General features: G+C 38.5%; 5 protein-coding genes across 7 annotated transcripts; 4 read left to right on the forward strand and 1 right to left on the reverse strand.

Annotated features, from left to right (window-relative positions):
* The first annotated feature begins 2,254 nt into the window (after window positions 1–2,254).
* Window positions 2,255–3,652, forward strand: LOC133851622 (uncharacterized). The gene has a single exon (XM_062288122.1). It carries the CDS (start codon window positions 2,465–2,467, stop codon window positions 3,368–3,370), a length of 906 nt encoding a protein of 301 aa, XP_062144106.1. The 5' UTR covers window positions 2,255–2,464; the 3' UTR covers window positions 3,371–3,652.
* Window positions 3,653–8,611: 4,959 nt separating this feature from the next.
* LOC133852122 (agamous-like MADS-box protein AGL61) lies at window positions 8,612–9,382 on the forward strand. Its single transcript, XM_062288798.1, has one exon. The coding sequence runs from the start codon at window positions 8,693–8,695 to the stop codon at window positions 9,218–9,220; it is 528 nt and encodes a 175-aa protein (XP_062144782.1). The 5' UTR covers window positions 8,612–8,692; the 3' UTR covers window positions 9,221–9,382.
* A 1,066-nt stretch (window positions 9,383–10,448) lies between these two features.
* On the forward strand, window positions 10,449–13,651 carry LOC133883089 (cytochrome c oxidase subunit 6a, mitochondrial). The gene is made up of 4 exons (XM_062322293.1): window positions 10,449–10,672; window positions 11,392–11,498; window positions 11,749–11,791; window positions 13,367–13,651. Exons 1-4 carry the CDS (start codon window positions 10,558–10,560, stop codon window positions 13,402–13,404), a joined length of 303 nt encoding a protein of 100 aa, XP_062178277.1. The 5' UTR covers window positions 10,449–10,557; the 3' UTR covers window positions 13,405–13,651.
* A 1,482-nt stretch (window positions 13,652–15,133) lies between these two features.
* On the reverse strand, window positions 15,134–18,310 carry LOC133852308 (uncharacterized). Of its 3 annotated transcripts, none has more exons than XM_062289042.1 (3): window positions 18,168–18,310; window positions 18,029–18,052; window positions 15,134–17,347 (listed from the first exon to the last, which is right to left on the reverse strand). In XM_062289042.1, exon 3 carries the CDS (start codon window positions 17,297–17,299, stop codon window positions 15,314–15,316), a length of 1,986 nt encoding a protein of 661 aa, XP_062145026.1. In that variant the 5' UTR covers window positions 17,300–17,347; window positions 18,029–18,052; window positions 18,168–18,310; the 3' UTR covers window positions 15,134–15,313. The 3 variants fall into 3 exon arrangements, with proteins under 3 accessions (XP_062145026.1, XP_062145024.1, XP_062145025.1); XM_062289040.1 differs by having other exon boundaries at window positions 15,134–17,345; window positions 18,026–18,052; XM_062289041.1 differs by having other exon boundaries at window positions 15,134–17,345; window positions 18,026–18,052; window positions 18,153–18,308.
* Window positions 18,311–18,496: 186 nt separating this feature from the next.
* On the forward strand, window positions 18,497–20,253 carry LOC133852309 (cysteine desulfurase, mitochondrial). Its single transcript, XM_062289043.1, has one exon. The coding sequence runs from the start codon at window positions 18,552–18,554 to the stop codon at window positions 19,947–19,949; it is 1,398 nt and encodes a 465-aa protein (XP_062145027.1). The 5' UTR covers window positions 18,497–18,551; the 3' UTR covers window positions 19,950–20,253.
* Window positions 20,254–21,912: the final 1,659 nt, after the last annotated feature.

The raw sequence follows: 21,912 nt of genomic DNA on the forward strand, positions 1-21,912 counted from the left end.
AACTCATGCCATATGGATATGGCATACCCTAAAACGCCTTTTTATTATACTCCATAAATCTACAAGCTTGAGGCTTTTGTACGGTCACGGTCCTACTATACCAAACGCATGCAAGAAAAACCGACATTAATGGAATCTTCTTTATGTTATTTTTTTTTAATTATTATTATTTTATTTAGTTTGAAAAAGTGGTATAATGTGATAAAAATGTGAAAATTAATTTTGTATTTTTAAAGTATTTTGTGTTTAGGTTGTTCGTGAATATTTTTATTTTGAAAAAAAAAAAGAAGCAAAAGTTTTAACAAAGGAAGCAGGGTTGTATTTGTTTTTTTGTTTTTTTTTTTAATTATTTTTAGAATTTATATAAATTTTAAAAATAAAAAAACAGAATTCAAAAAACAGGTTTGGAAAGTCTTTTAAAATTTGATATCATAACCCAAAAAATATGTAATGAAGCCTCAATTTCCGCGTGTGCATAGGGCCATTTGAGATTTGGGGGACAAAATTAAAAAAAAAAAAAAAAAAAGTTAAAATTATTATTATTATATATTTTTTTTTAGGAAAACCTTGGGGTAAACTAACTCCGTCCTACGCATGTGAATTGATTTTTGAAAACAAAATTAAGTAAAGTGAATTGGGTCAAGATGAAAAAAAGAAAAGAAAAGGGTTTTGAGCTTACCGATTCAAACATAAATTCAAGAAAAAAAAAGAAAGAAAAAGAATTGGGTTAGATTGAGGGGAGATTCAAAAAAAAATTGCAGCTTATTTATGTCATTTTCAGAAACATTGAATCGAAAGAAAAAGAGCGTGACGTTGGGGTGAGAGCTAGTGAGACCATTTGGCATTTGTGATCCGGTGCGGTGGAAGGATGATTTATAAAATAATAAAAAAAAAAAATAGTTGGATTTTTTAATCATGAAAGCATGCGGTGGATGTTTGATTGGCAAATAGAAAGATTAATTAAGACTAATATATTAAACTAAGCATTTTTTTTAATTTTATGGTCCTGCCTGGAATCTCTTTTAGGAGATGTCCACATCCAGCTTTCACTGAAAGTCGGCATTTCCCTTCTCGCCGTCTCTCTCGACTTTTTTGTTTTGATTGTCCGATTGTCCCCCCACGTATCACACAAATCTGGAAGCATTTAGAGGATACCATCCACTTTAATTAATCCCAACCGTTTAATAGACAGGCATGATCTGTGTGAGTATTTTTTGTCCTTTTTTTTTTTTTTATTATTATTATTATTATTATTATTATTAAATATTAGTATTAATAATAATAATAATAATAATAATAATAAAACAATTTTATTTTCTCTCTTCATTGGAAGAATTACAATAGATAAATAAATAATATTTTAAATTGAGTACGATAGCTAAAATGTGAGCCGGATGTAACTGTTTTGAAAAAATGGGTAACTAAAATATATAAGAAAAAGTGTTCTTTAGCTAAATTTTAGTTAATTATCTATTGAGTCTGATGTAAATGTTCTTAATTTAATATGAGAAAAATATAATTTATCAAAAATAAAATATTATATCAATTGCTAATAAAATAATTCATAGTTTATTTTTATATGTTCAGTCTTGACTTCATTCCATGACAATAGAAAGCATGCATCAGCCACATTCCCAAACACATGAAAGTTAAGAAAAAAGACTATGGACTGTTATTTTTTTTTTTAAAGGATATAAATTTTTTACAAATTGGTTTGTAGAAAATTTGTTACAACTCACATAAGATTGACATGTGTCCATTGGCATGTCTTACATACTTTTTTAATAGCATTAATACAAGTGTCTTTTTTATATGTAGATCATAGAAATAATATATTTGGCTCAATTTGTTGATGTATCTTAGAGATTTTTCTTATTTGAAAAATTATTTTAATGTGATTTAAAACTAAAAATTAGTTTTATATTTTTAAGAGTATTATTGAAATTTTAGATTTATATTTTTAGGAGTATTTTTTTTATTTCAATATATTTTATTAATATTTTAATTCTAAGAAATAAAAATTAGAGTCTTTATATTGCTTAAAAGCTTAAGCGGTATTTGATGATGTACGTGTCAAACTATGAAGGAAGAATGCCACGTGACTTGGCATGGTACCATCATACGCGCCCATTTTTCCTCGTTAACGACGTTAAGGAACCGCATCCTACCATCCAGAAGACGTTTAACGTATCGTGTGCTAAAGAGTCAAAGACTCTCGCTCTCTCTCTCTCTTTCAAAATCACGCCTATCTACGTATTTATAGCAGAAGCAAAGAATCACACCCAGAAAAAATCAACACCAAATGGGTCTCACCCGACGACTTCTGCGCTCCAAGCAGTTTCAGATCAATATGCAGCCTCTTCTACGGCCCCTTCAAACTCGCACATAATCCTAACCAACTAATTAAACCAATCCCACATTTCCATGCACGATCCTTTCATTTCTTCAACCTCTCTAGTCTCCCATGGCCGCCCCAACAACACAAAAACCAAAGCCGCTTGTCTGCTTTTCTTTTGCGGCCTATGCCAAGGCCCTCATCGATCACCTCAAGTCCTCCGGCATCGCCGTCTTCGATGGTCTCTCCGACGCCGAGTTCACCTCCATAGAAGCCACCTTCGGCTTCTCCTTCCCGCCGGACCTTCGCCCCATCCTCCAGGAAGGCCTACCGCTCGCCCCCGGCTTTCCCAACTGGCGCTCCTCCTCTCCCCAGCAGCTGCAAATCCTCCTCAAGCTACCGACCCTAGGCCTCCTCAAACAAGTCTCCCAAAGAAAGTTCTGGTGCGAGTCTTGGGGTGGCGCTGATCAGCCTGACGACATCAATGAAGCCTTGGCTCTGGCCAAGCGGTTCTTGGACAAAGCCCCGGTTCTTGTTCCCATTTACAGGAACTTTTACATTCCGTCCGAGCCTAACGTGGCTGGAAATCCAGTGTTTTACGTTAATGGCGGAGACGTTCGTTTGGTTAGCTTTGACGTTACTGGGTTCTTCCAAGAAGCTGAATTCTTGAACATTTCAAGGACGTCGAGGATTAAGGCACCCGCCTGGGCGGCCACGTCGGCGAGGAGAATTGACTTCTGGACGGACGTGGCGGCGCGTGGGGACTCGCGGTGGTGGAGTGGGGACGACTTGGGAAGTTGCTTGGAGGAGATGTTTTGGAGGTTGAGGAATGGAGGGTGGAAGGAAGAGGAGGTTAGGGAGATGATGATGATGGACGGTCGTGATGAGAGGAAGTGTGTGGGGCCAGGTGTGGCGAAGCACGTGAGGGTGCTCTCCTTGGTTTTGTTACGTGCGGGATGGACCAGGGAAGACGTGGTGTACTCGCTTGGTCTACAAGATGAGATTGAGAATGGGCTTATAGAGGGGAAATCGTGACCTTAATTCAAGTTCAATCAATATCCGAACATCGGTTTTAAGATGGACGATGATCCTCCAAAAGCTCGATCAGTTTTGAAGCAGTTGATGCAGTTGCAGTCGCTTGAGGTGTGAATGTGATTGCTTGCCTTCGGCCCCGCTCATTTTGAAGGTGCCACACAATTTTGGTTTTGTGATTCCTATACCAGCTGGTAGCCATCGATAGATATTTTTTATTATTATTATTATTATTTTTTAAAGTTAATTACTCATCATATAAATATATAAATTGACATTTGTTTTGGTGTATATAACATATTTCTTTTGGGTTGGGAATTTTTTTGTTTTTCGTGGTTATAGTTGCGTAGATGATTTGTTTGGATGCAAAGAATCGGCCAGGGAATTGTCTGCAATTTTTTGATGGACATTATACGCACGGTTGACCCAGAATGGACGGCCATGATTATATAGTAAGAGCTAACTCGCATTCTAGCTGGAAATAGTCCACATTTTATGAAACTTGGGTCCCCACCATTTATATTTTAATAAAATATCTTGAATAATCGCCACGTGGACTCTCACATCAATTTATAAAGTATTAATATAATAGAAATTGTAGTAGTCCTAATAATACTATATTAAATCAAGAGTAATGATTCACTACCACTTAAATATACAACTTTTTACCACCTTGTCTATATGGCAAGGTGGTCTCTCCCCTTAATTTATTTTTAAAAAATAAAAAAACTCAAAAAGTAGTAAGGGACCACCTTGCCACATAGGCAAGGTGATGAAAAGTTGTATATTTAGATGGCATTGAATCATTATTCTTAAATCAAACATCTTTATAAGTTAAGGTGTTCCCTACTCTCTCAAGACGTCTTTTTAGAGTGAGTAAGACTCATTGAACTTTTTCTTATAAGTCAATGTGTCTGTTACTCTTTCAAGTCGTCTTTTAAGAATAAGTAAGGTCCATAAACTTCTGTATTATAACTTTAACAAAGTGTCCGTAGGATTAGTTCTTTTCAATCAATTTTATACGATCATAGTTTAACTTCATACGAATCTGATGCTATTTTTTTTTTCGGGGGTGGGGGGTTGTCCTACTATTTTTCCTAATATAATCCTTTTTCAATATTAATTACTTTTTGTATCGAAATGCAGTTTTACATAATTTTTATTTTTTACCTTATATTTTTATATTTTAGATTTTTTTTTTTCAACCTTATATATATATACATATTTTTTAAAGAAATTGGGGGGACTATCAATTTCACTTGAAATCATATACACTATCTCGGGCCAGCCCCCCCTCCCTTCGTCCTTGTGACTATCAATTTCACTTAAAATCATATACACTACTATCTCGCACAGGGATTCTATGTAATTGGGGATTCCTCCCCTCTTCCTACTCATATCTTTTCTTCTTTGGACAATGGTACGTGAGAGATGTTCTCTTACCCGAGCAAAGAGCTCACAGTCACACATGGGGTCCTCTGCGCGGGCAGGGGAGCCCCTCTCAATAATCTCTTGTTATTGATTCTTCCCCCTCTATTCTTTGAAAATGAAATAACAGGAGATTCAAATCTTAGCTAGCATGGGAACCATTCTCACTATTTTTCTTTTATTAGTTCTTTCTTTGGGCAGGGAATAACATAGAATCTATATCCTATTTATCTCTAATTAAAGGGCATTTAGACGATAAGGGGTGGGTTTATAATCATATCCAACTGGCATTATCCCAATTCCAAAGGGTATCTGTCAAAGCCAAAGTCATTATGTTTCTGTAAGCACGTACAATTGATGATAGATCGAGCCTCTCTTTCTTAGGAAAGAAGTAATTTATATTCTTAAGAAAAATGGGTAGACCATGCATTCACTCACATGTGGAATTGGAGCATATGACAAGTGTCCAAATTTGAAAAGACTAACAATACCGTACGGTACATAGCGTGATTCTCTTAAAAAAAATTCCTGGAAATAACTTTATTTTATCACTTTTGAAATAATGTATCCAAACTTTAAAGTGTCAATTTATGATATCCGTCTTTCAATTTTTTTATTTTTTTTATTTTTAATTTCAACTATTCGTTTAAATTTTCCGTTAAAGCTTATTAAAATTCTCAAAATACCCCAATCTATGTTACTAATATTATGTTGGATTTGGGTTGAGCATCACAAACTCAAAGATTGTAAAAAAAAGGAAAAAATTATAGGATTCAACAAAAAATTCTAACGGATTGTTGAAATTGAAATAAATTAAAAGATGTGTACCTTAAATTGACACTTTTTAAAGTTTGAATACTTTATTTTAAAAGTGATGAAAAATAATAAAGTTTTCCCAAATTAATTACCGATGATGAATTTATATGGATTTCGTATAAAAAATATTTGGTTCATTACTAGTTTAAGCCAAAAATATTTGAAGATTTTGTGCCAATTGTTAAGTGAAAAAAGGGGAAAAAAGATAATCTGGTTCGTCACCCACAACCACAAGCACAAACAAAAAAGAAAAAGAAATTGTCTTTCAGTTCGTGGTCCGAAGCTTCATCAGTTCATCTCGTCGGCCCGACTTGTTCGATTAGTTTTGGTTCTTCGTCAAACAATTAAAACCGACCAGAGAAATGGTGTTTTGGCGGTTTGCAATGTCAACCTAGACGTCACACATGACAATTTTTTTTTTTTTTTTGGAACACACACATGACAATTTTTGAAGATGCGCGTAATTAAAGATTCACGCTTCTCCTTTTGTTCGCACTTTAGTTTTTTTGTTATCTTTTTTTTTAGTCTTTTCTTTTGCATTTGTTAATTATGATTTTCACGGAGTCACCGACAACAATGGGAGAGAGATTTTATTTTATTATATATATATATAAATACGTGAAAAAAAAATTTACATCAAACTAAGACCAAAAAATAAACACTAAGAATATCTCCAACAGACTTGCTACTTTAGTCAAAATAGTTAAATTTGACTATTATTTGCATTTTTTTTCTTCTCCAACAGAATAGCCAGTTTAGCATTTTTTTTCATAACACATGAACATTGAATAGGCAACATTGCCTATTCATTGTTCATCAGTTAAAACTTTTTTTATTTTTATTTTTATTAATGTTCTCTCTCTCTCTCTCTCTCTCTCTCTGAACGACAACAACAGAAGTTAGTTGTGCTCGGTGGCTTTTCATTGAAATCTGAAAATTATCGGTGATTTTTGAGTCTACGACAGCCTTTTGTTTCCTTTTCTGGCGCTATCTACTCGTTTCCGGCAAGGTGTGGCCATTACCGGTGGGTTTCGTGACTTTTCGGTGACTTTGTGGTGTTTTCCGGCGCCAGGTGATCGTCTTCGGCGAGTTTCCGGTGGGTTTGTGGTGTTTAACAGTAGATTTTGTGATTTTCGACAATTCTGTAGGTTTTCTGGCAGAGGATGAGGGGAAAAAATAAAAAATAAAAAGAATGTGGAAAATAATATTTAAATGAAAGTAGAGAGTAGAATAGAGAATCTGTTGGAGAGAATATTGAAAAAGCAGTAGCTAAAGTAAATAGTTATATTTTTTCAACAGCTATTATAACTTTTATTGTTGGAGATGCTCTAAGAATACAAATACACGAAGGCAATGCATCAAATTAAGATGCGAGCCTATTGATTCTTGACAAGGATGCCAAGAACCCAAGCCACCAGTAAATGTGGCTAAAGATGTGTATAGAGTCCAGAGAATCCAAACATCGATTGCATAACAATTATAGGGGACACAAAGAAGATACAAAAAACAAAACGCCCAGAAAATACAAAGGTAGGAAAATAAAAACTATACAGCATCTGTAGGGAGGAGGCACTGGGACTGGGAGTTGCCATCGTCGGCTCGTGTAGACCACGCGCAAGCCCTTTAAGACCTCCCTCTAGCAGTGAACGCTGCAGGCTACCGTAAACCACCAACAACAGAGACAATGGGAGGAGAATCATGGCCATCACATGACGGCGGGTGAGAATCACTCGCTGGCGCGTCTAAGCCATGTTGCGGTGTGTGGGTGTCCGGAGGGGACGCAATTGGTGTTGGTGGAAGCAGAAGACGACAACGATCACAATAGAGAGGCGCGTGTCGTGCTGAATCTAGAGGAGTGTAGATCTAGGTTTGAAAACTTCGACCTTGGATCTGAATCAAACTCGACGGAAGACACGGAGATGAGGGAGGAGACCCATGAGAGCTACATTGACGTGTAGAAAAGCAAATAAAATGCCTCCAAAGAAGACATGGATAGGGCTAGAGTAAACTCTAGCGAAAAACAAGCCTCCAAGGAGGTGAGAAGGGGAGGGGAAAGGAGGAGGTAGTGGACTTCACTACCTCGTCCTTGACAGCCATGGTTAGCAGGGAAAGTTTCTTCGGGGGAGAGAGAATAGAGCGAAATATCATAGGTTTTGTTTGTTGTTTTTAAACAATACTTTCTTTCTTTTTTCTTCCACTTCTCCTCTGAGATTTTAATTCTTAAAAGAAGAGAAAATGTTTACCCTACATCTTGTAACACATAAACCCAATACGCATTGTATGGAATGAATTTATAATTTTCATTAAATCATATTGAAGAATATTGCACAAACTGTTTACACTTTACACAACTAAATTCATAAAAATTAACTAATGAGAGAAGCACGATAGACTTGGCCCAATTTAAAAAGTCCACTAATAGTCGGTTAACCGACCATTTGGGTTCGAAATTTGAAATATCCCTACAGACACCATACCGATTTAACCGATACCCACTCCTGGTCCACAACACTTACACTACTAGTTTTTTAGAAAAAAAAGGAAGTCTTTTACAAGTAAGGAAAGTTATTTACAATCCTTGAAAAATTAGTTGTGTGTGATTGCAGGCCTTCAGAATTTGGTCTGAGCACTGCTTGATTGGCAAGAAACTAGCCTGCCTAGGTACTTCCATGTCACAATCTGACGGCAAATATTTTTTCTTGTTTCTTAAGTTTTCTTGTCAAGTACTTGAGTTTATGAACCATTTCTCTTGCTGAAGACACTCAAGACTCTTCAATGAGGAGTGACATTAAATGGCTTGGAATTATTCAACTCTTTTAGGTATCTTTGGTATGGTTATTCTGGAATTAACTCCCTTTTCTAACCAAATTACAAATAGTCAAATGTAGTTTTAGTATGCCAATTAATAACATACGATATTTGAATTTTTCATTATTTTTTCCACAGGAATGATGAGATTTTCTCATAATTTTCTTATCACAAGGTAATATATTGAATAGACTCGAGACTTGGTTAAGGCATCAACTGTGAAGGCCCTATATAAATCCTGCTCTCTCCTTAGAATTTCTCAAGCTAGAGAAGATGATCCAAAGAGCAGATGCTCGGCAAGTTTCTTTCTCGAAACGGCGATCTGGGCTCTTCAAGAAGGCCAGCGAACTCTGCACCTTGTGCGGTGCTGAGACTGCCCTTATCATCTTCTCCCCCAGGGGGAAGGCCTTCTCCTTTGGCCATCCTTCTGTTGCTGCTGTAATAGACAGGGTTGGCCGCCCTGGGAGGCTAGATGCTGATACAATTCGGGAAGCTGAGGCTCACCAAGAGAGCGTTCTCCGCAACCTGAACAAGCAGTATTCTGATCTTCTCAACCAGTTGGAAGCTGAAAAAAAGCGAGGAGAGGAACTCAAGCAGCTGAGGAAGGAATATTGCCAGGGGCAGGGGCGCTGCTTGTTTGATGTCCCAATAAATGAACTCAGCTTTGAGGAGCTGCTGACCCAGAAGGCGGCAATGGAAGAACTCATGGGAAAATTAGTCAACCACAGAGAGCAGCATCTTCTGGCCCGGGATTCTGCTCTGACTCAGCCGGGGGGCAGTTCTTCTGTTGTAGGCCATTGATATCTGTTTCTCTGAATAAGTTGATGGAAGAGAGTTTGGGTTAGCTGTTTTTCTTCATGGGGTTTCAGATTTTTGTATTACTTTCAGTTTGCTCGATCTCTTCCTCTATATGATGTTGGCTTTTCCAATAACAATAATACTCATGAAAGAATCTTTCAAATATGACAATGGCGATTGCGGAAGAATGTTTTGTGACAAAAACAAACCCTGATTACGGAATCAGGACCAAGGTATTACCCATTGGCATTAAGTTTTAACTGGAAAATTAAGTGGGCTATTCTAAAATTGGCTGTTAGTTCATAGCTTTTTTGTTTTTTTGGGTGGGGACCGAATTTTATGTTTATGCAAATGTTAATCTCCGTCAAATTAAATTTGTATTATTAGTAGTATATTTGAAAGTTAAGAAATTATAATATCATAATAGTTATAATGATGATGGTAATGGTGGTGACGGTGACTCAATTATGATACCCATATGATGTTACCATTGAAGGTGGTGGTCTAGTTGCACTTTTGGCTTATTTCCTAGTGGTTTGTTGCGTGTTGGGTCTTGGGAGTTGAATCTCGTAATGAGAAATGCTTGAATTATTTCCACTTCACCGATCAGGTATTCATTAGTGCCTTCGATGCAGTTGGATCAGGATGTGGCTAAATTGACATGAGTGTGCGTTTGCAGTCTTCTTGTCTCTGCCGCTCTTGTTGTTGATTATCAATGGGTAGGTGTTATTGTGGTCACATTCAGGTAGAGAATACACTCTGGTCACTCCCTCCTATCATTTTTTTCGCTCATTAAAAAAAATGACAGCCATATGATGTAATTGTAACGCTAATTTTAGTGACGTGAATAATAGTGGTAATAATAATAAAAATGATAACAATAATCATAGTGACAGTATATATGAAGAATAATAATAATGATATAAGAATGGTGATGATAAATTTTGCATTGGATTTTAGATGCTTAAATTATTGAAGTTTAAAATTGTACAAAATTATTAAAATTACTCTATTGCAAATCCAAACAAAAGAAATAAAAATTAAGAAATCTAAGATAAAATCTATGTTAAAATTCCTCATCCAATTAGTATTAATAACCTTAACAAAAAAAGAAAAGGAAGTCTCCAAATCATTTCCTTTTACATGCCTAATTGTGTTCAACACCAACTTTTAAATTAAATTCGTCCAAGAAAGCAAAAAACCAACCAAAAGAAATAAAAAGGAAAAAGAACAGCACAGCCTATTCGCACGTGCCACAAGCTCTGCACTCGTCGGCTTGATAACAAAAGGGTTTCCAATTCCAAAACCAAAGCCCAGGAAACAGTGAGATTAGCGAAGAAATGGCGATGGCGATGGTCCGATCTGGTGCTCTTCGCACCGCTCTGCGCGGTGGCTCTCGTGCCTCTGCCCCTCCCAAGCGTTCCTTCTCCTCATCTGCTCACCACGACGACGCTTGTAAATCTCTCTCTCTCTCTCTCTCTCTCTCTCTCTCACAGATTGATCTGATTTTTTTTTTTAATTGCAAGTACGATCGAGATTATTTACTTGTTTGGGTTCTGATTTATACATTCGAATTCGTTTCCGAGTTAGGGTCAATGTCAGGGTTTTGACTTGCAAAATGATTGTCCCGAATTAAAGTTTTTTTTTTTTTTTAAAAAAAAAATTGTTTTGGAAAATCGGGGTTTTAATTAGGTTTTTTTATGATATATCGGGTGACCAGGATTTGGTTTTCTTCTGCCTGATTTTGTTGGATTTGTAGTCAGAATTTCGGAAATTATCTATTTATTATTTGTTGAGGAAATGCGGCAGTTAATTCGAACTAGTTGCCTAGTTGGGGTCAGCTATTATAAGATTCCAAATTTCAATTTCAATTCGAAATGGATTTGGGCTTTTGTTTTTATTTGGGAATAGTGCGTGTGATATTAGGGTTTAGTTTTTCTTATATTGTTGGATCTTTTGCTCGATTTGTGTATGTGCTTTCTTGATTGTTGATAAGATGTGTAGCTGGAAATGAATTAAATATGTGCTTGTGATTCCCATGGCTTTGGTGAGTTAACATATATCATTAAATCAAAATATCCTCTCTCTCTCTCTCTCTCTCTCTCTCTCTAATAATTTGTTATAGTTCTTTCTTGCTATTGATTTTCTGTTTCTTTCAACTATAATCTTTACAGATGAGACGGCAAAATGGGAAAAGATAGCATATTTAGGCATTGCCACATGCACGCTTTTAGCAATTTATAACCTATCAAAGGGCCATCCCCACTACGATGAGCCTCCTGTAAGCTTTCTGTTTTACCCATTGGACTTCTCTGTTTTTTGTTGTTACATTTTCCCAATGGAAGATGCCTGAGCAGTTTTTACATATGTAACCCATGGTGCCAACATAATTAGTCATAATGTGAGGGTTCCGCTAGTTACTCTCTACAATGGTTCTATTCAATTTTTTTTCCTTGCATGCTATGTTCGATCTATCAATTCCTTTTGCATGTCACTTATCCATTTTTTTATTGTTGTGTCAATGGGTGCAGCCGTACCCGTATTTGCACATTCGCAACAAAGAGTTTCCTTGGGGTATGTTCTCTAACATCATTATTAAATCTGCTTATTGTTTTCGCTAGCAAACAAACTTAAACGAAGAAGAAATCATTATTTTATTCTAGTGTTAGTTTATTTTGGGCTTTATATTAATTTTTCCCTCTGTTTGATGTCATTTATGTAAGAACATCTCTTAACTTGGTCATCCTTATTAGTTGCTTCTTTGGTTTTGTCATTGTCTTGTTGTTTCAAGTTGTTTGCTTCTAATTGCTTCATTTGGCATGACAGTTTATTTTGTCTTCACATGCCTTGATTGATATTTCATCACCAGTATTGTGAGTGAAGAGTAGCCTTCTCAAGTAGATTGGGAGGTGGAAGAACTACTTTTAATAGAATAAAAAACATGAGAAGTATTATGGTCATCTGAATGGAAGCCAATGATGTCATATTTAGTGACTTGTGAGTCATGAGGTTCAAGTTTATTATGATTCTTGGGACTATGGGCATCCATCAGATTTCCCCTTTTTAAGTAAGCACCAAAAGTGGTGCGAACTATGTACGTAATAACTAACTATGGTCTTGCATAAATTGATCAAAATATCTGTGGGCTAGAAAAGAGATAATGGTTTCTATTACCAAGATTATTTTACCATAAACTCAATGTGGGATTGGCATGGGATAATTTTTTTCCCTAAAAAGGGGAAGAAAAAAGAAGGGGGGGGGGGGGGGGGGGGGGAGGGTGTGGGGAGGACCACTCTGGTTGGCCTTGGCTCTTGAGCCTAATAGCGTTAAACATACTGCTTACAGCCAAAACCGCTAAACTCTCCTAAGCTTCGATTCAGTGTCATAATTAGGTAGGGGTTAGTTTTACCTATCAAAAAAAATAAAAAATTAGGTAGGGGTTAGTTTAGGTTGTAGGTTTGGTACTATCCTGTTTGACACATTGGTTATTGATATTCAACTTTGTTTTTCTGGCATGCTGTAGTGAGTTTTCTGGTGTTTTAATGTAGATTCTGCTTGGTTGTGTATGTTACTCATCCAAGTAAGGAACTGGTCCTTCAATTGCCATCAAATGGATAAGAATCCATTGCAGTCCACATTTCTAGTTGGACAACTTTAAAATAAAATGTTGTGGGCAAGTTGGACATCCTGTTTTTGCCTTATTTCTGATTCTCATCTTCCAGCAACCTTTTTTTATTGCTGCATCTGTCTGCTTTTATCAGATATGTCGGTCTTCTTCATTTGGTTCGACTTTAGGGCTCTGTGCTGCTTTAGAATGTTTTGTGTTCATTGTCACCATTGCTGCAAATACCTTATTGGCTACGTTTATTTTCAAGTGAGGTGTTGAAGTTGCATGTATTGGAACAGTTGCAAGATGTGTTGTTGAAACCTTCAACTTATACTGAATAGTCTTCCCCATTCTCTTTTCTTTCTTAAAGCAATACAAGGGGTTGGGGTTGAGTTTCGTGATTAAAAGAAGCATAAGCATTGATTTGTTGCTTTCTAAATGCATATACTTTTGAGATATTATCAGATATCAATATATTTTATCATTATTCCTGTTCGTCACAGGTTAGAATTTTGTTTGATATATTTCCTTCGTGGGTTCAGGTCCAGATGGGCTTTTTGAGTCGAAGCCCCACCACTAAGACATTGATGGCGCATTAGAAGGAGATATCTTCCAGAATAACTCATGTTTAGCACATTCCTCTCCTTCTGTCAGATTCTATTGGACTACCTCTGGATGTTGATGATAGCTCTCTTTCTTTTTGCATTATGAATTGTGGTTTCATGCTTGCAAGTGGCAAGTTGACAAGTACTTGTTTTATTATATTGTTTGTTTTGCACACGCTAGTCGGCACCTAAATAAAAATTGATGATAGTTTGGATGGTTCACTTTCGAGCTGATTGCAATTGATTCAAGCGAAATAGAAGTTTAATTCTCGAAGATGTTTTGGCATCAGAAGTAGTAGAAGGTTCTTACTAGAAGCAAGTTTTATAGGGAGGAGCGTAATATAAAAGATACTTATTCAACAGATTGAATGGCTATTGCTGATGCTGGTTGTTGGCATGAAGTTAACAATGCAAACCTGCAGTTTTGTGAAGTTCCGTACCCAATTCGTCCAGCTCATCTGAAAGGTGTATGATTGCCATCCATTCATTAAGAGTTTGCCACATTGGTTGGTGGTCTTGGACAGTTTTTTGATAGATGGTACAGTGGTCTTCAGCAAGCTTAAAAGATTTAACAACTGCTGAGACATGGAGGCATGTCAACTATTAAAAGCAGACTTAATATTCCTCAATCACATCCTAACACGTGTCAACACAAGTTGTAAATTTTTTTTAAGTCTAATGCTTTTCAGCTTAAAATAGTTGTGCCTGAAAAAATTTAGAAAATGACAAACTATAAATAGAACTTGTACATGTTTTGAGGACAAATATCAGTTTTGAAGGTAACCTTTTTAACCCAGTCTGGAGAAATTTTCTGTTCTCTTGGGGGTGTGCAAAAAGAGAGGAAGAATTTGAAATGCTTCCATTGGATGGGCTTCATGCATCTGACTCCCATCATATTCATCCACAAGGTACGGCGATGAAGTTTATCTCTCTACTCTCCGGGCTCACTATCTAATAATGCACACCAATTCGCACTTCTAATATCAGTTTCTAGAAGATATGCAATTCTGATGATACAGTTGTAAAGAGATTGTTACCTAGGCGGTGTTAGTTGTACCTGCTCCATGGTCAATTTATAAGTTTATGACAGTAAGTGGAAAAGCAAAAGTAAATTCCACACCAACAGACAGAAAAATAGATAAGAACAGGAAACAGATCTTATGTCAAAATTTATGCTCGAGTACGTGCCCTTTCTTACTCATAAGGTTCGCATGTCATGTTCAGGTTAACTTGGGGGTTTAGGTTGGAGTTTTCAATGTTCATTTTAGGTCTGGGGTGTTGTCATTGTTCATCGCTTGTGCCATTTGCATACGCATTGCACCCTTCAAGGGACCCTGGAACCGAAACGGGGGGGTCCAGGCTTGTTTGCAAGGAGAGTTGACGGAAAAGTGGGTGGCTTTGTTTTAAAGCTGCAGGAATCCTGTGGTCCATTCAAAAGGCAAACAAATTTGGTTAATTCTTCTGTTGTACTTGTACCATGCTACATTCACAAAATACCTTTGCCCCTGAATAAAATGGAAAGAAAGGATAGAATTCTCGTCCAAACCAACCCCACCTATTAAACTGACGTGTTTTTAGGGCGTGCGATTTTCACGTGCATTTTAAGAGGAAAACTGTCCAAATGAAAATAGCAGCCAGCACTAAATTCATCCCACAAAGCACCCTAAACTATATGCAAATTTAGATTCTCAAACTGGTTATGCATGTAAAAAACCAAAGTTGGTCTTTTTAACTTGTACCACAAAGCTTATATATATATATTGTATTACACTGAGCACAAAAAGCAAATCACATACAAGCTCGATGACCTAAGATAGAAAGAATAATTATAAAAATTATATGGATGATCGTGTAAAGATCAGTACAACCAATTCCACAGAAATGTCACTCTGATGCCGTATCATCGTTGTTATTCCCTTCAGTTCTGGTCTCCGGCAAAGTTTCCAAATCTGTACGAGCCTCTTTCTCTTCTTGAGTGATTGAAGAAACTGAAGAATCAACTTGATCGTTCTGGCTGGCATTGTGGTCGCTATATGTGGCTGAGGATGCCTCTTTCTCTTCCCGGGAATCAACTGGTTCTTTTTGGCCTGCATCTTCATTGTCATTTCTGTTGTCCTGAACAACATTCTCAGTTTCAGTCTTGCCCGCATCAGAATTGGTATCTGTCTTTGAGGATGTGTCTTTCTCTTGGGGGACTGAAGAATCAGACGAATTATCTGGTTCTTTTTGGCCTGCATCCGTGTTGTCATTTGTGTTATTCTGATCAGCATTGTCATTCTCATTGTGGCCGGTGTTGGCATTGTTATCTGTGTTTAGGGATACGTCCTTCACTTTTTGGGACGAAGAATCAGAAGAATCAATTTGTTCCTCATGACCCTTGTCTGCATTGTCATTTGTGCTTGATGGTAGAACAATTTTTTCTGACCCCTCTGCTCCAGAATCACCGTTAGAAGTATCTCTCGATTCTCCATTAGCTGCATCACTGTTTTCCATTCTAGTGTAAGGTGTTCCACTTGAATCTTGTTGCTCATTGTTGGCAGCTGGTGCAGATTTATCAGTTTGTTGTAGCACAACATTTTGCAGGGTAGAGTTATCTCCATTAGAAAACGTATTATCTAAACTAGAATTGGGAACATTCTTAGACTCTGGCTGATTGCTCTCACTACCACCAGCTTCACTGCTAGTTGCATTTGTTGAGTCATTCTTCTCAAAATTTTCAGTTTCTCTCACACTTGTGTCTGACTCACTGTGATTGGCATCAACTACTTCGGTGATATTTGTTTTATTCTCCTGCTCAAAATCATTCTTTTCTTTGTTTTCAACCTGTTCTGCATCCTTAGAATTTTCCCAACTGCCTTGCTCATTTCCAGCTTTTACATTTTGATTTTCATGTACTACAGCGCTAGAAGCATCATCCCCCTTGTACTGTTCTTCTCTTGCCGCATTATTCCCGTCACTTCCATCCTGAACCTGATCTGCAGATGAGCCGAACTCCTCTGTCTTACCTTCTTTCTCTCTGTTATACCTCTCATTGCTCTCTTCCCTCTCCTCTTTATTGTTGCCCCCTTGACTCTCCTCTACACTTCCGTTCTCTCCACCTCTGTTTTCTTTAATCTCTTCATTCTCTTTATCTTCACTTCGCTTCTTTCTGCTCTCTTCATTCTCCTTCTCTTCACTTTCCTTCTCTCTGCTCTCTTCATTCTCCTTGTTTTCACCTTCTTTATCTTTCCTCTCTTCAAAATCCTTTTCTTCTCTTTCCTTATCATTGCTCTGCTCATTCTCCGTCTCTTTGCTCTCTTCGAACTCTTTTACTTCTCTTTCCTTCTCATTCTCATTTCTCTCTTTGTTCTCCTTCTCTTCTCCTTCCTTCTCCTTGCTCTCTTCATTTTCCTTCTCTTTGCTCTCTTCAAACTCCTTGTCTCTTCCGTTCTCTTCACCAACATTTTCCTGCTTCTCTTCCTTCTCTTTTTCTCCGTCTACCGAATCCCATCTATGATCTGCATCCTCTTCGACTTTAGCCTTATCATGTTCATCTATCTCGTCATTCCCACCACCTTTCCCTGCATTATCACTTTCTTCAGGCTTATTTTGTTCTTCTTCAATCTTGATTTCTTCCTCGTCTTCCACTTCCTTGTGCCTTGCATCTCTAATGGTAGTCTCTTCCACTTGAGGGCGAAGGTCTTTTCTCCCCATCTTTAAGATGTCATCCTCAGTTTTTGTTCCCTCACCAAATGATGCTCTCTTTTCGTGAGAGTGCCTGACTTGGTAAAGCAGCCAGATGCAAACACCAATCAAAAGGCATATCTGGAGAGCATGCTTCACCTTAAATCCTTTGGATCTCAGGTTCCTACGAGGTGATAATCTGAACATGATGAATTTTCTTCCGATCTCAACCTATATATATCTTACCCAAAATCTGCACAAAATTTCAAGTTCTATCAATAATTCACCATTTATTCAGAGACCGGAAAGTCCATCACATCAAGCAACTTCAATACTGATTTATATGATTTAAAAAAAAAATGCACCCTAATTTCATCAAATCTTAAGATGTGTATTGAGAACTACTCAATCATCTAGATCTTCCAAACTTTCCTCAAGCATATCAAATATGATAAACATATTTTCATTCAAGTCGATCTAGCCATGATTAACATAAGGAAAACAAACCTCGAACAATAATTTAGTGACTTCAAACAAACTTCTACATATCAATCAAGATTCGCCCTTAAAAAACAGAACCTACTCTCAAATAACAAATAAAGGGGAAAAACTCCATTTTTTTGAAACCTCATAAGGAAATCAAAAGTACGACCAAATCCACTTCATTTCAACAACAGATATCAAATCCCAACTTCTCCACATTCCAAATCCAACCCACGACAAAACATTCTCTAAAAAAGTAAACTAAAACAAGAAAAATGAAATGCATAAGCAGAGAAAATATAACCAAATTGACAAAACCACACAGATCTAAACAAGTAAACAACTACTCTAAAAGCAGAGCACCCCAAAGATCTGATTCCACCAAATATCACACAAATCCAACTTTCACAATGGCAAAATAGATTGCTAAAGCTTGGGAAACAGACATACCTGGGAGAACTCGAGCACTCGCAGATTCTGCAATGATAAGAAAAGTTAAGCCTTTTTCAACAACGTGGGTAAAACACTCAACCGAAATTAAGGATTTCAAGACTTAGACAATCGCTATAATTAGCACTTTTAGGGACTTCACCAAAAGCCTCTTTGCCACGGACAGAATCAGCAGAGTAATCTGAGCAATGCTGCTTCTTGCAAATGCTTTCACTGAGATTCGGATCTGAAAACCGGAAAAATGCCAGCAACAATTCACTGATACCGTGTGACGCCCACGTAAGGGTTCCGTGACTTTGGATCAGTATTTATAGTACCAAGTGGACAGTTAGCCAACCGCAGATCTGAAACGGCGTCGTTTGGTCACAATTTTTTATGACGCCTTCGTTTTGTGAGAAGTCCATGGCTCTCATCTTGCCACGTGTCGTTCCTGTAGATCAAGTCGGTCACTTCTCAGCCCTAATCCTAGTTCTAATTCCCATTTCTCATAGAATTTCCTTTCCCACACCACCAAGCAACTAAATCCATGGCTTCGAAGCTTCTCGCTTCAGCTTCCTCCACTCTCCGCAAAAGCCTCACAACAAAACCCACACCTCACCACCTTCTCCGCCGCCTATCCTCGTCCTCCTCTGCCGCAGCCGTCGCCACCGATCCCGCTCCGGCTGATTCGTACGAGGACGCAAATGGAATTACGATGAAAGGGGTGAGGATATCGGGAAGGCCGCTGTACCTGGACATGCAGGCCACGTCACCGGTGGACCCGCGCGTGCTGGACGCGATGCTCCCCTACTACGTCTCCCGGTACGGCAACCCCCACTCGCGGACGCACCTCTACGGGTGGGAGTCCGAGAACGCTGTCGAGACGGCCCGCTCCCAAATCGCCGCAATAATCAAGGCGTCTCCGAAGGAGATCGTGTTCACGTCCGGGGCCACCGAGTCTAATAACATCTCCGTCAAGGGCGTCATGCACTTCTACAAGGATAAGAAGCGCCACGTCATCACCACCCAGACCGAGCACAAGTGCGTCCTCGACTCGTGCCGCCACCTCCAGCAGGAGGGCTTCGACGTCACCTACCTCCCTGTAGGCACCGACGGGATCATCGACCTCCACGCCCTCCGCTCTTCAATTCGTCCTGACACGGGCCTCGTTTCGGTGATGGCCGTCAACAACGAGATCGGGGTAATCCAACCGATGGAGGAAATCGGCAGCATCTGCAAGGAATTCAACGTGCCGTTCCACACTGATGCGGCCCAGGCGTTGGGAAAAATCCCCATCGACGTGGAGAAGTGGAACGTGAGCTTGATGTCTCTGAGCGGGCATAAGATCTACGGTCCAAAAGGGGTCGGGGCTTTGTACATGAGACGACGGCCTAGGATTCGCGTGGAGCCCCAGATGAACGGAGGTGGGCAAGAGAGAGGGATTCGGAGCGGGACCGTTCCGACCCCACTAGTGGTGGGGTTCGGCGCGGCGTGTGAGGTCGCCATGAGGGAAATGGAATACGACGAGAAGCGAATCAGAGCCTTACAGGAGCGATTGTTAAATGGGGTAAGGGAGAGGCTGGATGGGGTGGTGGTGAATGGGAGCGAGGAGAGGAGGTATGCGGGGAATTTGAACCTGTCGTTCGCGTACGTGGAAGGGGAGAGTTTGTTGATGGGGCTGAAGGAGGTTGCTGTGTCGAGCGGGAGTGCGTGCACGAGCGCGAGCTTGGAGCCGTCATATGTGCTGAGGGCGTTGGGGGTGGACGAGGACATGGCGCACACGTCTATTAGGTTTGGGATTGGGAGGTTCACCACGGCGGCCGAGATTGACCGGGCAGTTGAGCTGACGGTGGAGCGGGTGGAGAAGCTGAGGGAGATGAGCCCGCTTTATGAGATGGTTAAGGAGGGCATCAATATTAAGGACATTCAATGGGCACAGCACTGATGTGGCATTCAACGAGCCCGAATTGTAAGTGCTAGCATGATACGTTCAGGTAAGCAGAGGAGGAGGAGTCCGGGTGGAGCTGCTTAATCAGGTGGAAAAATTCATGAGGTTTTCTTCTTTTTGTTATCCCTTGTATATGCCTCGAACCAGCTTTTGTTATAGTTAAGTTTTGGAACTATAGATGGTATCTTCAGCATTTGCTTTGCTTTGTGTTAAGGTATACTAGATGAGCTCTCTTGGTCTCAAAATTGGAAATTATGATGATGATGAAAAAAAAGGGGGTATGCTTCCATTGTCGTAGAAATAGAGGGTTTTTTTTTTTTTTTTTTTTTTTTTTTTTTTTACTATGTGCTGTAGAAATAATTGCTCGTTACATTGTGATATAGTATAGTGTAGGAGTATCTTGAATTATCTCAAATACTTGCCTCTTCAGTTGATGATCAGAATATCGTAATTGTTAATTGAAGAACTAATTTCAATATACTAGCTCAGATGAAAATTTGTCCTATGTTGGATTACCCTCCAACTTTATCATATGTTGGATTGTCTGTGCACGTCCACGCGCAAATGCATGTGTGCTTGTGTTCTTATATTTTGAAGGTTTTGTTCCCTTTGGTTAGAACAAACACAATAGATTCTACTGCGACTCATTCCTTTCTGGCCTTTTAGCTTGTAGTTAGTCTTAAGTTGTTACTGATGTTAGCTATGCTGCATGCTTTTTAATGATACCAGATAATAGCCATTTTTACATGAATCCCTTGATAAGGTGGTCTCAAGGGTTGTTTAGGATTGTAGATTGTATTGGCTTTGGCTACAATATTTGCTGTGATAGGAGTTGTGATAGGATGCCGCCGGCAAAGAGAATTCATCACAGATGGCGACATCAAAGTTGAGCCTGAAGAAGTTGGTCAACGGAAGAATGCTACACTCTCTTGGGAGGGCAGGTGGATTTTTCAGATCAGGCATTTTGATGCTCTCGGTGAATCTTTTTTACTTGATTGACCAAGCAGAGGGCATCTTGGGGAGCATTGTTGTAGATAATCTTGTTTCTAGTGCGTCAGACCTTGTCCCTCAGGCTTGTTGGGTAGCATGATTGAGTTACCATAGACGAGCCGATTTGTTAGTGGGGACAAAGGTCGATTGCATCAGTGAGATAGTTTTGTGGATGATCCATCTAAGATGATTTGCCAGAATTTTGGAGATAATATTATAGAAGGCGTTGCATAGGCTAATTGGTCTGTAGTGATTGATGTTGGATAGGCTATCCCTGTCTATTGCACCAGCATTGACCATATAGGTATCATGAGTAAAAATATGCTTCTCTGTTTCTGTGAGAGGAAGAACTCTTACTGTTATGTTTGTTTACTCAGTTTCCTGTTACAGTTAACAGTTTTTAATTGTTATTGAGGTGCGTTGAACCACTGATGCTAGATTTATTTCTTTATTTTAGATACATAACATTTGGCTGCACTTTTGAGGCCAAGAAAACTAGAAACCTGGCTTGTATGTAGACTCAAGCCTTCTCTTGGCTTTAAACAATCCTAAGTTGCAGACATTATTTGAATTTAAGTTGTTTATTGTGATTCTGTGCATCTTATATAGAAGCTCGTGAAACTCACATTGGTTTTATTATGAAATTGTAAATACACTGAAATAATCTTGAAGCACCTTGGACAAGTTTGGATTGTCAAGACTTTAAATACCTTTGTGTATGAAATGGTTAACTGCATAATCAGGAAATGAAAGACTACCATTTGTTGAAGGACAATACATTTTAATGCACAAATTGAGAACCACTTTGATATTTAATAAGAAATCTTTGGAGGTTGTCTCTTTTTGAGGTAGGCCAGTTTATTGAAGAGCATGCCTGTTGCTTTTCATATGCCTATTGCCTCTAGTATGCTTTGAAGATTTCAGACTCTTATTATGCATGGTCAGCTTTTAAACTTAAATGAGTGGGCAG

This window comes from Alnus glutinosa, chromosome 12 (genome assembly GCF_958979055.1).
Source record: "Alnus glutinosa chromosome 12, dhAlnGlut1.1, whole genome shotgun sequence".
NCBI classification, from domain to species: Eukaryota; Viridiplantae; Streptophyta; class Magnoliopsida; order Fagales; family Betulaceae; genus Alnus; species Alnus glutinosa.